This window comes from Mobula birostris, chromosome 2, assembly GCF_030028105.1.
Source record: "Mobula birostris isolate sMobBir1 chromosome 2, sMobBir1.hap1, whole genome shotgun sequence".
Taxonomy (NCBI): Eukaryota; Metazoa; Chordata; class Chondrichthyes; order Myliobatiformes; family Myliobatidae; genus Mobula; species Mobula birostris.
This window is the reverse complement of record NC_092371.1, coordinates 122787011-122804078: the sequence shown is the minus strand read 5'-3', so window position 1 is coordinate 122804078 and position 17068 is coordinate 122787011. Positions and strand designations below refer to the sequence as shown.

General features: G+C 40.4%; 1 protein-coding gene across 3 annotated transcripts in view; it reads left to right on the top strand.

Moving 5' to 3' along the window:
• slc4a1ap (solute carrier family 4 member 1 adaptor protein) overlaps positions 1-17068 on the top strand; it is a 189694-nt gene that overhangs the window by 63035 nt on the left and 109591 nt on the right. For all 3 annotated transcript variants that reach the window (XM_072247342.1, XM_072247349.1, XM_072247333.1), the window contains 3 exons: positions 4157-4842; positions 10807-11002; positions 12258-12380. In XM_072247342.1, the coding sequence (XP_072103443.1) occupies positions 4157-4842; positions 10807-11002; positions 12258-12380 (1005 nt within the window). The remainder of the gene's footprint in view (positions 1-4156; positions 4843-10806; positions 11003-12257; positions 12381-17068) is intronic.

Below are 17068 nucleotides of genomic sequence, written 5' to 3'. Positions count from 1 at the left end.
CTGTTCTTACCCTCACTGGCACGTGGCACAGGTAGCAATCCTGAGATTACCGCCCTCAAGGTCCTGCTTTTTAACTTCCTACCAAGCTCTCTATACTCACTCTTCAGGACCTCCTCACTCTTTCATCCTACTTCATTGGTACCAATGTATACCATGACACCTGGCTGATCACCCTCCCACTTCAGAATGCTGTGCACGCGATCAGAGACATCCCTGACCCTGGCCCCCGGGAGGCAACAAACCATCCAGGAGTCTCTGTCACGACCACAGAACCTCCTTTCTGTACCTCTAACTATCGAGTCCCCTATCACTACCGCTCTGCTGTTCTTCCACCCTCCCTTCTGCACTGCAGAACCAGACTCAATGCCAGATATCCGGCTGCTGCAGTTTGTCCCAGGTAGGTCATCCCCCCCCCCCCCCCAAACAGTATCAAATCGATATGGTCATTGAGGGGAATGGCCACAGGGGAACCTGCACTGCAGAACTAGACTCAGTGCCAGAGATCTGGCTGCTGCAGCTTGTCCCAGGTAGGTCATCCGCCCCAACAGTATCCAAATCGGTATACTTATTGTTGAGGGGAATGGCCACAGGGGAACCCTGCCCTGCCTGTCTTTTACTCTTGCCTCGCCTGACGGTAACCCAATTACCTGTATGCTGCTCCTTTGGCGTAACTACCTCCCTGTAGCTACTATCTATAATCTCCTCATTCTCCCGAATGATCCGCAGGTCATCCAGCTCCTGCTCCAATTCCCTAACGCGGTTTGTTGGGAGCTGCAGCTGGATGCACTTCTTGCAGGAATCATTGTCAGGGACACCGGCGGTCTCCCTGACTTCCCACATCCTGCAAGAGGAGCATTTCAACATCCTGCCTGGCATTCTCTCTACTCTGAACAAACAGAACAAAACAACAACTTACCGGAACCTACCCTCGCCTCTGCCTATGTACACCGAAGCCTGTTGAGCCAAAGCTGTCCCACTCCGACTCAGTCCACTCCAACGATGGCCGTTATGACGACGGCCTCTTCGCTAGACGAAACTTCCTTTATAGTGCGCTAGCTGACCGGCTGTCTTCAGCTCCTCTGCTCCCAAATGGTTGGCCATTTAAAAAGCTGAAAAGGCCCGCAAATCCTCTCCTTCTCAGCTCTGACATAGAAGTCAAGAACTAGGTGCATGAGAGAGGAGCAGGCTACAAAATAGATTGGAAAGAGCCTCTATCTGGATGACAACAGAGTAGCAATGGTTGCAGTTTCTGGGAATGATTAGGAAGGTGCAGGATCGGTTCATCCTGAAAAAAGGAGCATTTTAAAGGGAGGATGAGGCAGCCATAACTGACTAGGGAAGTCTAAAAGCAAAATAGAGGGCATACGATATAGCAAAAATTAGTGGGAAAGTAGGGAATTGGGAAGGTTTTAAAACACAAGCAGAAGATAACTAAAGAAGCAATAAGGAGAGAAAAGATGAAATATGGTAAACTAGCCAATAATATAAGAGGATAGCATGTTTTTTTCATGTATATAAAGAGTAAAAGGGAGGCAAGACTGCTGGAAAATGGTGCTGGAGAGGTAGTAATAGGGGTTAAAGAAATGGCATATAAACTTAATAAGTATTTTGCATCAGTCTTCACTTTGGAAGACAAGCAGTATGCCAGAAATTCGAGAGTGTCCAGGAGCAAAAGTGAACATAGTTGTTATTCCTGAGGAGAAAGTGCTTGGGATGCTGAAAGGTCTAAAGGTAGATAAGTCACCTAGACCAGGTAGACTACGCCCCAGGGTCCTGAAAGAGGTAGCTGAAGAGCTGATGGTGATCTTAGTAGTGATCTTTTAAGAATCACTAGTTTATGGAATACTTCAAGGAATGGAAAATCACCAATATCACTGCACTATTTAAGAAGGGAATGCAGCAAAATATAGGAAAATATAGGCCAGTTAGCCTGACTTCAGTGGTTAGCAAGATTTTCAGTTCCATTATTAAGGATGAGTTTTTGATGTACTTGGAAGCACGTGATAAAATAGGCTGAAGTCAGCAAGATTTCCTTCAGGGGAAAATCTTACCTGACAAATCTGTTAGAATCCTTTGAGAAAATAAGGGGCACAGGAGAGCCAGATTTTCAGAAGACCTTTGATAAAGTGCTGCACATGAGACTGCTAAACAAGGCAAGACCATAAACCATGATACATAAGGGCAGATTTCGGCCCATCAATTTTGCTCGGCTATTCTATCGTGGCTGATTTATTATCTCTTCCAACTTCATCGTCCTGCTTTCTTCCCGTAAGTTTTGATGCCCTTACTAATCAAGAACCTATCAACCTCCACTTTAAGTATATCCACTGACTTGGCCTCCACAGTCGTCTGTGGCAATGAATTCCACAGATTCACCACCTAAAGTAAGTTTTCCCCATCTTTGTTCTAAAGAAACATCCTTTATTCGGAGGCTGTGTCCTTTAGTCCTAGACTCCCCCACTACAAGAAACATCCTCTCTACATCCACTCTAATTAGGCCTTTCAATATTTGATAGGTTTCATTGAGATTCTCCCCCCCGCCCCCCGAATCATTCCCCTGAATTCCAGTGAGCACAGGCCCCAAGCCATCAGAGCTCCTCAGATGTTAACCCATTCATTTTTGGGAACCTCTGGACCCTCTCAAATGCCCTTCTTAGATAACAGGCTCAAATCTGCTCACAGTACTCCCAATGTGGTGTAACTAATGCCTTATAAATCATCAGCATGACATCCTTGCTTTTATATTCTAGTCCTCTTGAAATGAATGCTAACATTGCATTTGCGTTCCTTACCACCAACTCAATCTGCAAGTTAACCTATAGGAATCCTGTATGAACACTCTCAAGTCCCTCTGCACCACAGATTTCTAAATTTGCTCCCTATTTAGAAAATAGTCTATGCCTTTCTTTCTCTCTGCCAAAGTATATGATTTCTCCCTTAAGTATTCCCTTGCATTTCTTATAATTTAGTGCCTCATTTGGTCCTTAACCTGATATGAGCCTTCTTCTTCACCAGGGCCATCCATTGAAGGTAAGCGTGCCAATTGCCTTCTTCGCCTCGACTTTCTGTTTCATCTCTTATTGTTCTACTACATTCCACAGGTTTCTTACACTTACTGTGCAAGTCCTGCCCTGTTTTAGCTTTCCAAAATCCATCATTTTCCATTTGTCTGAGTTAAATTTCATCTGCCATTTGTTTGTCCACTTTCCCACTCCTAGTTGATCTAGATTCCATTGGTTCCAAAGTGAAGGAGATTGAGGGATAATTTGATAAAGGTGCATAAGATTGTAACAGGCATAGATAGGATAGTTAGTCAGAGTCTTTTTTTTCGTAAAACAAGGGGGCTTAGATTTAAGGTTAGTTTTAAAGGGGATCTGAAGAATAAAATTTTTATTCAGACAGTGGTAGATGTCTGGACTGTGCTACCGAAGATGGTGTTAGAATCATATACAACGACTACATTTGAGAGGGGTTTAGACAAGAGCTTGAATAGGTGGTGGATAGAAGAGTATTGAGTTTGTGCGGACAAATGGGATTCATGTAGATGGGCTAAAAGGTTGACATGGACCTGGTGGACCAAAGGATCAGTTTTTGTGCTGTGTGGCTCTAAACTTGTCATTGCTTCCTTGACAGTATCTTTCTGACATGAGACTACCACTTTGCAGCAGCAGTGGGTGCATGGGAAGAGCATCTTCCATAAATTGTTATTCCATATTACAGCTTCTTAGTCTTTGCTGAGTGTCAGTCATGGAACTCCCACACTTTCTTCACCTGGCCTGAAGCAATTTCAAGGATGTGACTCACTGCACATACTCAGTAGCAACTAGGAACTACTGGCCTTTTCAGTGACTGTACAAGAAAGAATATCTATGTTACTTGATTTAAATTGTCTGATAATTATACTATTTTAAGTACTGTCTTTACCTCAGTTAAGCTGTTATTATCCACTGTGCTTCTCAGAATTGTACAGTAACAAGAGATGTAAAAATACAGAAAGAAGCTATTTTACTTTGTTGACTCTACTGGCCTGTTCTTGCAAATCCAAGCCCACTATCCTGTATTTTCCCCAAAACAGTGTACTGCTTTTACATCAAATATTTATCTCAATGGGTGCTATTTGTTATACTATTACACATTTTTTAAAATTTTGTTGCAGATGCATTAAATGGTGATAGTTTTAAGAAGCCCTTACTCCCCTTGGCTCCATTGCAGAAGAAAGAGAAGACTGTTCACTCAAGACACTCATCGTCCAGCACAGAAACAAGCGAAGGTGTCAAATTCACTGAGGTGCCTGTAAAGAATGAGGCGGCAGCTGCAGAGAGCTTTGTGGTGCAGAAGCAAGTTGCTCAGTCTAAGTCCGAAGGAAATTCTATAGAAGATCAGCCACTCATCGAAAATCTTCATCCCAAATCTGCATTGCCATTGATTAAGTCCAGGTCTGTTCCCAGCTTACCTTCCAACAAATACAAATCTTGTCCACCACTTCCATACGTAGAACCACCGTGGGGAGGATTAGCAGAAGCTCCCTACAGCTTTGAGGTCCTCAAGAATGGCAGCATAGTTTCAGATATCGGTCTGAATTTGAAGAGCTTTTATGTTGTTGGAAGGCTTCCCGTCTGTGACATCTCTCTTGAGCATCCTTCCATTTCCCGCTACCATGCTGTCGTGCAGCACAGGCGAGTGGCTGATGGGGAAAGCAGCACAGGGTTTTATATTTATGACTTGGGAAGCACACATGGGACAATGGTTAACAAGGAAAAAGTGAAGCCTAAAAGCTACCACCGGCTTAAAGTTGGCCATGTTATTAAATTTGGAGGGAGCACGAGACTTCTGATTTTACAGGCAAGTATGGAATAGTCGTAGTCATAGTCATAGTCATACTTTATTGATCCCGAGGGAAATTGGTTTTTGTTGCAGTTGCACCAATCAAGAATAGAGTATAAATATAACAATATAAAACCATAAATAATTAAATAGTAATATGTAAATTATGCCAGGAAATAAGTCCAGGACCAGCCTATTGGCTCAGGGTGTCTGACCCTCCAAGGGAGGAGCTGTAAAGTTTAATGACCACAGGCAGGAATGACTTCCTATGACGCTCTGTGTTGCATCTCGGTGGAGTGAGTCTCTGGCCGAATGTACTCCTGTGCCCAACCAGTATATTATGTAGTGGATGGGAGACATTGTCCGAGATGGCATGCAACTTGGACAGCATCCTCTTTTCAGACACCACCGTCAGAGAGTCCAGTTCCATCCCCACAACATCACTGGCCTTACAAATGAGTTTGTTGATTTTGTGGGTGTCTGCTACCCTCAGCCTGCTGCCCTAGCACACAACAGCAAACATGATAGCACTGGGCACCACAGACTCGTAGAACATCCTCAGCATCATCCGACAGATGTTAAAGGACCTCAGTCTCCTCAGGAAATAGAGACGGCTCTGACCCTTCTTGTAGACAGCCTCAGTGTTCTTTGACCAGTCCAGTTTATTGTCAATTCGTATCCCCAGGTATTTGTAATCTTCCACCGTGTCCACACTGACCCCCTGGATAGAAACAGGTGTCACCGGTGCCTTAGCCCTCCTCAGGTCCACCACCAGCTCCTTAGTCTTTTTCATTTTAAGCTGCAGATAATTCTGCTCACACCATGTGACAAAGTTTCCTACCGTAGCCCTGTACTCAGCCTCATCTCCCTTGTTGATGAATCCAACTACGGCAGAGACAAGGGAAGGTGATTTAGCACTTGAGCACACACCAGCTCTCTACCAGAACAACTGATTAGTTCCACACCCTAGCTTTCTCCCTAACCTTACAAGTTTTCCCTGATCATCCAATTCTGTTGACGTGCAATGCAACCTGCTTCCCCCTCACTTGCAGGCCATGCATTCTGCATTCAAACTGCACTATGCATCAAAGTGTTTTTATTCATGTTTCTATTAATTCCTGTCCCCTTTGTCTCACCGAACTCATCTGTGAAACTGGCTACCAGTGGCCACACTCACTCTACCCACTCTGCTGGACTGGTGTTTTTCAAAAGTTCTGTACGTGATTTTTTTCACTCCGCAATAAAGCTCAAAATTTTATACGCCTTCTTACAATGACTTGTGCACTCATACACTTGGTCCCCTTTATCCCTGTACTCCTTTTAGACCAGTATCGTTTATTCTATATTGCTTTTGCTCATTCTTTCTATCAAATTGATTAGCCAAGCTTCTCCCCTTTTTTCTTCAACTGTTACTGTCTATCATTCTACTAGCCTGTTTGTATTGTGCCACAATTTATTACTATCCTCTTCACAGTTCACAATGTTGTTTTGTTTTGTGCCATTTACGGTAGTTGGCTAATAACTTGAATTACAGTAAAGGGTATACATTGATAGTTAACATCCTGCAGAGACAAGATTGGTGTGCAGCTACATTCAGCCGTACATCACATGTGTTATGAAATTCTTGTTATCACATTCTGACAGAATCAAGATTAAGAGAGAATTTCCCTGCTAAATTAGGCTTGATTGTGTCTGAAACAAGTGCTGGGAATATTAAAACAGCTGAATGAAGAGTAGATATTGCAAGATATTACAGAAGTGCTGACAACAATTTATTTGTCTATCTTATTCTTTGGATCAGTGACTTCTAGACATGATAAGGTCCAAGAGCAAATTTTCTCCTGAATTATTTCACTTTCTCTACATTTTGTGCACACCTAATAACTCACTTGATAGAAGGAGAGTTGATGGCCAAACCAGTTTCTGCAAAGCCATCTTGATTCAGAACTGCTCATCAGTACATAAGACCTGAATTTAAACCATCCCAATTCATTGCTGTGAAATTCCATGTTCCATACTCCCATAAGCAACCAAGTTTGGATTACAGAATCTAATCTGCATTATCTTTCAGTGTGTTTGGACTTTATTCAATTTTTTTTATGACGATCATTGGTGTAATTCCCACTGTGTTAAACTAACAAGAAGGGCCACCAGAAACATCAGTATTAGTTACCAGTTCATGTTAGATTTTATTTATGGGTAGGTGTGCATTGCTTAGCAGGTGCCACTAAATCATATGTCTCGTTTTTTCTTTTTTAGACTGGTCCAACCGAAAGAAAAATTAACATTAAGCTCGCCACACAAACATCTTACTAAATTGGCGACTGTTTACTCTTTTCCATAGAAACTGCTTGGCCTGCTGAGTTCCTCCAGTGTGTTGTGTATGTTGCTTTGGATTTCCAGCATCTGCAGATTTTCTCATGTTTGCCTTACTTAATACGTTTCCTTGTATTACTTGCAGCATTTCCAGCTGATTTTGGGGGTTTTAAACCCAAACTGAAATGCTGGAAGAACTCAGATAGTCATGTTCTGTGGAAAGAAATGATGACTCTTCCTGAGAATTTAGGGAGATTGGAGGGTTCATAGTTTTCAAAGAAGAGCTGGTGTAAAGAATAAAGTGTAAGATAAAAGACTGCATGGAGATGGGTACAGACAGATCAGATAAAGATTAGGAGCATGACCATTAGCAAAGTTTCAAAGATACATTTATTGTCGGAAAAATGTATACAATATACATCCTGAAATGCTTTTTCTTCTCAACCATACACGAAAACAGAGGCGTGCCCCAAAGAATGAATGACAGTTAAACGTTAGAACCCCAAAGCCACCCCCAGCTCCCCCTCCCACATGTAAGCAGCAGCAAAGCAACGTTCTACCCTCCCCACCATTAAAAAGCATCAGCCCCCCCCCCCCCACCGAGCACTCAAGCATGCAGCAAAGCATCAATAAAGAGACAGACTTGCAGTACCCCAAAGACTACTCATTTACCCGGTAATTCAACATACCACAGGCTCTCTCTTTCCCTAATAAGGGAAAAAGAGGTGTCTCTGTTTCACAGCCAGTGGGAAGAAATAACAAACAACTTGCTGATTTGCAATGCTAAAGGTTCATTGTGTCGCTTTTTCCAAGCCTTGTGCCTAAAGAACTCGGGTCTCTGGGCACACAGCCAGCAGCTAGCTTGCTGCTTTCAATCTTCCGTCTCCCACGACACACCAATTTCTTGCGGCGGCACCATACTCGAGTCTGCCCACCTCCAGAGCCACGAAATCCCGGAACTCCAAATGCACGCTAATCTTCTGGGCCGCGTCCCTTAGTATATCGAGTAGCGGCTAGTTGTGAGACCCCAAGAGTGAGTCACATTCCCGTAAAGATCTGAAGTCAGCGTATAACTCCAGGTCAGGGTCTTCAAAGAACCCTGAAAGGGAAAAATAGAGATATTAAAGATAGAAATAGAGCTGTTTCTGAAGATGTAAGCAAAGGAGTCTCCATTAGGTGCCATTGTCTCCTTAGCTCCAGCCTGTCAGGTATGTTAAAGAAATAGAGTGAGAAGCATAATAATGGGGGAAAACAATGTGAGGTCAGTTTTTACCTGACACCAGAAAATTCAGTATTCTTTCCAATAGATAGTAAAGTGCCAGGGCAGAAGTTGTTCTAGTTTACGCTGTGCCTCATTTTGGCTATTGAGGCAGCAGACAGAGGTTACAATGGCAATGGGATTGAAAATTAAAATGACACTCAACAAGAAGCTCAGGATCATTCTTACAGACGGAGTTCAGGTACTGCATGAAACATCACCCAGTTGTTGTTTGGTTTTTCCAGTTCAGAGAGGGATGAACTGTGAATTTCAAATGCAGCACAGGTAGATGTGCAAGCGACTCACTGCTGCACCTGAAGTGAGGTTTTGCGTCCTTGGATGGTGGGAGGGAAGAGGTGAATGAGAAAATAGTGCAGCTGTGGTTGCATGAGAAGGTGTTGTGGTGAAGACAATGGAGAAGATTGGGGAGTGATGAAGTGAGTAGTTGCTGAGGGATGCAGAAAGGGAGGAGAGAGGAAGATACGTCTGCTAGTGAGATCGTGTTAAAGCTGGCAGAAACTGTGAAGGATCTGAAAGTTTTAACTTGGAGATCAGAAGATACACAAGAATAGGTCAGTGACCTGTGTTCCTATTTTAGTTTAATTTCCCTTTCACCCTGATCACTAACCTTGTCATACAATGTGGAAATTAGTTTTATCTTGTCTTCTTCCATTCTGTAGCTGCTTGGAGAAGTGCTTCCTTCAGAATATTTCTTCCTGTTTTGATTTTCTGTAAAACTGCTTTTCACAGTAATACAAGTTTTTCTTCTATCATTAAAATGCAGTCATCTATTTTTTCATTGACCAATTAGAACATAAATTACTACCACATAGGAACAGGTTTTTTCACTCACTGTATCTGCACCAAACACGATGCAAAATTAAACTAAATCTATTCTGTATGTACACCATCCTTCCATCTTTGCATATTCATGTGTCTATCTAAAAGCATCTTTTTGAACGCTATTCTACTCATCCTTTTGGATCCCAGCGACCTCTGACTCCTCATTTGTTTGCAGCCCAGAGCCCTGTTATCAAGGTACCAAAATATTATTTTGCTGCAGTTTCTAGTGTCTATCTAAAAGCATCTTTTTGAACGCTATTCTACTCATCCTTTTGGATCCCAGCGACCACTGACTCTTCATTTGTTTGCAGCCCAGAGCCCTGTCATCAAGGTACCAAAATATTATTTTGCTGCAGTTTCTAGTGCCAGATAGCTATATCACAGCTTTTTCTCTGTCTTTACATTCCATCATAGTGTTTCCCTAGCACCATCTCCACCACATAGCACTCCTTTCTCTCCACTCTCCATTTCTAGTCATTCAAAAACAATCTAACATAGATTATACCCTTTCAACATCAAGAAAGGACAATTTAAAATGTCTCCAGGCAGATTGCAGCAGCATTATCAAAGTTGCCACCAAAATGAAATGCTGGAGACAGAAGATAAACATCTAGAGTATTTCTTGCTGTTTTTTTAAATGCTGTTAAACTATTGGAGAAGGTAGAGGACTAGTGACTAAAATCTATGTTTTAGAGGTAAATATTAATGTGAGAAAGGCCTAAAGAGGATTAAGGAGGGAATTTTGAACTTAAGATCTCAGCAAATGAACGCATTTTCTAGTGCTGGGCAATTTCATTATCATGATGTATGTGATGCATATACTTTTGAAGTACAAGGGGCAGTACCTGCCATCCTACATTTCATGGTCCAGTCTGGTTCAGAACATATTTTCTGAGGCATGAGAATACGAACATATGTCAAAAAATATATACGTGCAAACTGTAAGTTTGCCCTTGTTGGGTGTCAGTTTAAGCTTTTCATTTGCCAGCACTTTGAACCCACTATAGTTTCTTAAATTATTCTGCATCACTACTTCTGACAAATTTTTCTTTGGAGTATGGAAATAATCAGGAAGTTATAAAGGGAGAGAAAGTTTCTTAATACTTGCACCCAAGGTATTTATTTTTCTTTTTCTTTTTTACTTGTTGTGCCTTAACATTATTTTCTATTTAGTTCTTCAACCAGGCTAGTTGAGAAATTGCCAAAATAGTGATATGAAATTTTAAAACTAGATCTTACTGAAACTTAAATTGTTACATGTTCCAATTTCTTCTTGTTTTGCAGAAGAAAATTAAATATTTACCATGCAGGGAAATTCCTAAAAAAGAAATTCGCCTTTTTCGACATTTATCCAGTATAAGCTAATTTCTTACTGAAAGAAATGAGCACATTTATTACATTTTCTATAAGGGAATTTTTAAAACTTCATAATTAATTTGGGCATTCTAATAGCAAAGCTTTAAGACCAAAGTATTTGGCAGCTTTTTGTAGCTGAGTTTGTTATTAGTGTGAAACAATGTAACTTAGCATTTTTTTTAAAAATTGTGAAATATGCATAAATGCAGGGGCCAGAAGAGGATGAAGAAGCAGAATCTGAATTCACTGTAACTGAACTGAAACAAATCAGCCAGCAGCATGAGCAGCTGGAGAAACGAATGCTGGGAGAAGATTCGGATGAAGAAGATAATGTCTCCACTGAGTCTGTGGAGCAGCCAAGGAAGCTTGTGACTGAAGCCGCCTCTGGGTGCACGTGGGGAATTGGTTGGTGCAGTTATCTTATCGACCTAGTAATATTAAATGTAGCAAGTGATGTTAAGGCACAGATCAGTCATGATCTGGTTTAATGATAGAGCAGGCTCAAGGAACTAAACAACCTTCCTTTCCTGTATTTCAGTGATGTGTTGTCCTGGAAGCCACCTGTTAGAGGAAGTTCAAGGGTAATAATAGGAGGTTTCTCCACGGAAATAATAAACACTTTCTATATTAAAGTGGTATACCTGAAAAAGTGGAAGGTTCAAGAATAACTTTCAAAATTTAAGGTGTGCTTAGGAATAAGATACCCAGCTTTCAGATTCCCCTGAACTCGGCCATGCCTGTAACCATATAAGTTATCAAATACCAAGGTTTGAATCACTTTAATCCCCATATTCAAAGTAAATTTATTATCAAAGTATGTAGACGTTGTCATATATAACCCCGAGATTCATTTTCTTGCAGGCATACTCAATAAGTCCATATTATTATAATAATAACCATAATAAAATCAACGAAAGACCACACCAACTTGGGCATTTGACCAGTGTGCAAAGAGAACAAATTGTGCAAACAAAAAAAAGAGATAATAAATAAATAAGCAATAAATTCCCACCATTCAGATAATAATTGACTTTTTAGAAGGTGAGGTAAAGCAGAGAGACACTGGTTTTAATCAACATATTTGTGAGACATTGATGAAGTCACCAATAATGGGCATACTTTTTTTGATTTCAGCATTGTCTGTTTAGTTACAAACCTAAAGCTTTTGGAAAGGTCACATTCCAGGTGTCTGAAGTTTTCTCAAAAACTGAAGTGGTTCTAGTGTGGAGAGCACTCAGTGTAATGAGATCTAAATGTCTGAGTTAACTACAAATCAGTAAAACAGCTTAAGTAAACCGGCAATTGTCCTTACTTTCCCCTAAACACTTTCATTAAATAAGTAAAATGAAACAAAAATAAAAAGTATTCCCTGGAATAGAACTTAAATTATAAATAGGACGTGCTGATTGGTTAAGGTGTCCTCATCAAACAAATGGATTTAAAAAAACAAGTATTGTCATTTTCACCGTTTCACACATTCATTCCCCACTCCTACCCCACACCTTCCTGTAAGTACCTAGCTTCTATTTGCTATTTATTGAGATCATCAAGTGGTTGTCTCTATATCCCAGAGCAGTAAGTGATATGCTATTCAGAGAATTATCATATCAACTAGATTATGTCTGTCAGATTTGTGATTGGATTTTAAATATTTCAACAGTGGAAGATGCTGTGGAGGATGAAAGTGAAGAGAACCCATATTCCATTGAATTCCAAGAAGACCGAGAAGCATTTTATATCAAAGACCCCAAGAAAGCACTTCAGGGCTTCTTTGACAGAGAAGGTAAGCATTGTCTTTCTTAAAGAAAAAAGTTCTGCTTCTAGTAAAAGCAACACTATTCAAGGAATTGGCATTAGTTTTACAGTATTCAGTATCACTGATTTTCAGTTTCTTGCTTGACAGCATGAATCCTTGTTGAGATATGGTTCTGTGAGATCTTTTTAGTTCTTCATCCAAGCCATAATTCTTCATTTCTTAACCCACATTATGATCATCTATTAAATATTTAATTATGGTGGTGCTCATCTGAGCTTAATTATGTCTCGTGTTCCTCCCCTCCATGTTTCCAGCTGGTGTACATGCTCTGAAGTTCTCAGTCTAAATCCATTCACTTGATGCCCTTTACTATATCAGTATTTCATTGTCAATCTGTGAAGGCTATTTCATTGTCAATCTGTGAAGGCTATTTTACTACATTGACATTGTATCATAGTATCTTTAATATTGAAAATAACTATAATTTATCAATGTAAGTTATCTACGCTGTATAACTTGGGATGTAATTCTTGCTGAATATATTTATAGTTCTGTTTTATTTTTGCAAAGCAAATACAATATTATTTGATTTTTCTCATAACTCAAAGGACTACTAAGAAACTAGTGAGGTAAAAGAATTGGGACATTAATGATGATATTTTATTCGACTATTTTAATGTCTAGCATCTTTTCAATAGTCAGGGATAATTGACCAGAAGAAATAGAAATAAAATGCTGTGACAAAAATTTGGGAGTACACTGCAGGTTAATCAACATCTACATTAAGGAAAAATCAATCCTCAAATGTAATCTGAAAGGTGGCTTTGGCCAATGTTAAGATGGTGTTGGAAACAATGGATCTTAGACTTTGGTTGTAGAAATAAATAGATTTATAAAATTTCATAACAAAATTACATAACTTATTTGGTTTATATTCTTATGCTTTTGTAATGTTAAAATGGCAAATGTTGTGCAAATGGAAGATCCAATGAATAATAACAATCTTCTATCAATCAGCGTTATAGCTGGAACACTGGGCAGGTCAGGCAGCATCTGAGGAAAGAGGAACAAAGACCCTTTGTTAGACTCTTAAACTTGAAAAGTTAACCCATCCATCTGTATTTTCAACTAGGTCATTTATATACATCACAAACTGCAGAGGTCCCAGTACAATTGGCTGCGAAATACTACTAATTATTGATCTCCCAATTAGAATTAGTCTCTTTGACCACTACCCTCTGTCTGCTATAGGTAAGCCAGTTCTGAATCCAAACAGCTAATTCACCATGGATCTCATGTGTTTTAATCTTCATGAAGGACCCTGTGAAATGCCTTACTAAAATCCATCTCGACCACATCCACAGATCTTCCTTCATCAGTCAATCACCCTTGTCAAAAAACTCTATCAGTTTTATAAGACGTGATTTGCCCCACACAAAGCTATGCTGGTTCTCTCTAATTAGGCCATGGTTTTCCAAATGCTCGTTAATCCTATCCTTAAGCGTCGTCTCCCTACCACTGACTTGAGACTCACTGGTCTATAGTTTCCAGGATTATCTCTTGTTCCCTTCTTGAATAATGGAACAACATTAGCTCTCACTAATCATCCGGCTGCATTTGTTATACTTTTGGCTCTAAATTCTTAACCTTAAATCCTACAATCACTAAACAACTCAGCAGGCTTATCCTCCATTTGTTCTCACCAAAGCCTGTTGGGCCAAAGCCACCCACTCCAACACTGGCTACTATCACATTGGCTGTTCCACTTACCAAAGCAACCTCCTGCTCCATGGACAAATTCTGACAGGCCCCAGTTACTTTTTAAACCTGGCATGTAACGTCCACAAGGAACTGTCTCCAAAGCACTCTATGATCTCTCGATCTGCAGACAGTCCTGACAGGATGAATTCTTCCACTATTTCTGTCTTTATTTCAGATTCCACCATATGCAGTTTTATTTGTTTATCTTACAGTTTGTCAGATACCCTGACAGGTCCTCCAGGAATGTACTACCTTTCCAGCCTGAGATTTCACTCTTGTCTTCCCAATGGGGACACCTTCTGTTTTCTGGTATGTCATTACCAGAAACACAAGACAGCAGCCCAAAATTGGGCATCTGATATGCTGTGGTTATCAACAATAACAAAGGTAGACACACAAAATGCTGGAGGAAAGCAGGTCAGGCAGCATATCAGATGCCCAATTTTGGGCTGCTGTCTTGGAAATGAACAAACAGTAGAAGTTTTGAGCCAAAATCCTTCATAGAATCAAACATTAACTTACAGCACCAACCATGGCTTCTTCACTTGGGCTTTGGACAACCTTGGTCGATTCAGTGTCACAGTGAGCAAAATATTTACTTAGTACTATGTCAAATGGCTTTTGCCCTTACTTTTATCATTTGGCCATTTTCTAACTGCCAGCTCCAGGATATTTCTGTGTTCCTCACCGTGAGAAATGAGAAATCAACTCTTATATAAGAATTGTTTATTTTCCTCAGCATATTGGCCATAAAATTATAGTGAAGCATAAAACAATGGACTCAACAGGTTGGTGCTGCTATTTATGCTTTTCAAATGCCAGTTCCTATCTTATCCTATCCAGTGCCTTCTATTCCTTTCTACCAGATATAGTTGTTTGACAAAATGCATTTAACAAATGGTTTCCATTTTTCAATTAATACTGATAGAAGGCATAACATTAAGTTATTAGCCTATCACTTCTCAGAGTGAATACCAGACTGGAGCATGGGTACGCATCTAAATTTGATAAATAGGATTAAAGGATCCTGATAAGGTTTCACTAGGGCAGAAGGTAAAAATGTACAGCAGGAAGCTCTCTGATTTAACATAAACCTAAGAGAATTTGCAGATGGTGGGAAAATAATAAAGCATCTATGGAAAGGAATAAAGAGTTGACATTTTGGGGCCCAGGTCCATCAATGGGTCTTGAAGGATAGTGGGGTGGTAGCCAGAATAAGAAGGTGGGGAATGGGAAAGAGTACAAACTGATAGGTGATAGGTGAGGGAGGGGGAATGAAGAAGCTGGGAGGTGATAGGTAGAAGAGGTGAAATGCTGAAGAAAGAATGTGGTAGGAGAGGTTACTGTAGACCATTGGAGAAAGGAGAGGAGGAAGGGCACTAGAAGGAGGTGATGGGTACGTGAGGAGAAGAGAAGGAGAGCCAGAATGAGGAATGGAAAAAGAGAGGAGGAGGATTGGGAGAGAAATTACCAGAAGTTTGAAAAATCATTGTTACCCTGATTTAACATGTGCTTTGCATTATTGCAGATGGTGGCCCAGGAATGTTTTACAATAGGAAATTGAATAGTGAAAGTTTGACCAGAGGCATACTGTTAAAGCGCACTTTTATGCAACACAGCATCTGACATGGTTTGATTACTGTGCATAGAGAGTTGAGCAGCTGCCTTGCATACTATTATTCTCCACAGATAAACTAAAAAAAATCTGGTTTACATGGAAACACAAAGTGTCAGGAATCATTATCAAGACTTGTTCCCAATGTAGAACTCATTCATCCCAAGAGTCTCCATGCGCATGAGAATAATATCTGACCATCTGGGGAGGGCAATATAAGGAAAGGAATAAATTACCCAGTGGTCTGGATTAAATGTGAAATATTTCTGTTGAATTCAATTTAAAACTGTCCTGCAGGCAGTTTTGTGCTTATCAGATTAAAAGAATTACTGCCACACTGAGAGAGGTTACCATCGATCCATGTGCAACGCTTTTTCAATTGGAGAAAAACAGTTTCTCTTCTCTTTTGATATTTAAGCAACATTTTCAAAACCTACTATGGTATTTTGAAAGTGTCTGTACAGCTGCTAGTTGGCATTATAAATATATACTGCCTAACCAACCAGCTACCCAATCCAATGCTCATAAAGTGTATTCTAGTAAATTGCTGGCTTGTTTTCTGAGTGAGTTTATCCAACAATACTTTCTACCTTCAAACCTGCAGCAAGTGTCAGTAAATAAACTGTGCAGGAACATGAGAAGGACTTGTTTTGACTCCACAACCTCCATAAGGAACTTGTGGAATAAACATTGTCTAATATTTTTAATCCATTTAAATATCAGACAAGCAGAATTATTACTGAAACATGAACTTTGCTCATATACTGTACCATGTGATGGCCAGTGTTTGCAAAGCTTTCTGAAAGTTTCATTGGTTGCATTGTGTTTCCCAATCTATCTCCTTTGGGTTTATTTTCAATCCTAAATCAGGTGACTGAGTTTTAACTACCTGGGTATGTAATCCAGTGGTACTCCAGCAGAGTTTATTCTGTCTCACTAGCCTCCAACGAGATGGCATGAACATCAATTTCTTCAACTTCCCCTGCTTCCTCCCCCTTCTTCAATTCCCAACTTTGCCTGCCTGTTGCCTCTTCTCACCTGCCTATCACCTCCCCTTGGTGCCTCTCCTCCTTCCCTTTCTCCCATGGTTCATTCTCCTGTCCCATCAGATTCCTTCTTCTCCAGCCTTTTACCTTTTCTACCCATCACCTCCCAGCTTCTTACTTTATCCCCCCTCCCCCACCCACTTGGTTTCACTTATCATCTTCTTTCCCGCTTTCTCGTTCTATTTCTGGCTTCTTCCCCCTTGTTTTCCAGTCCTGATGGAGGGTTTCGATCTGAAACGCTGACTGTTTATTAATTTCCATAGATGCTCCATAACATGCTGAGTTCCTCCAGC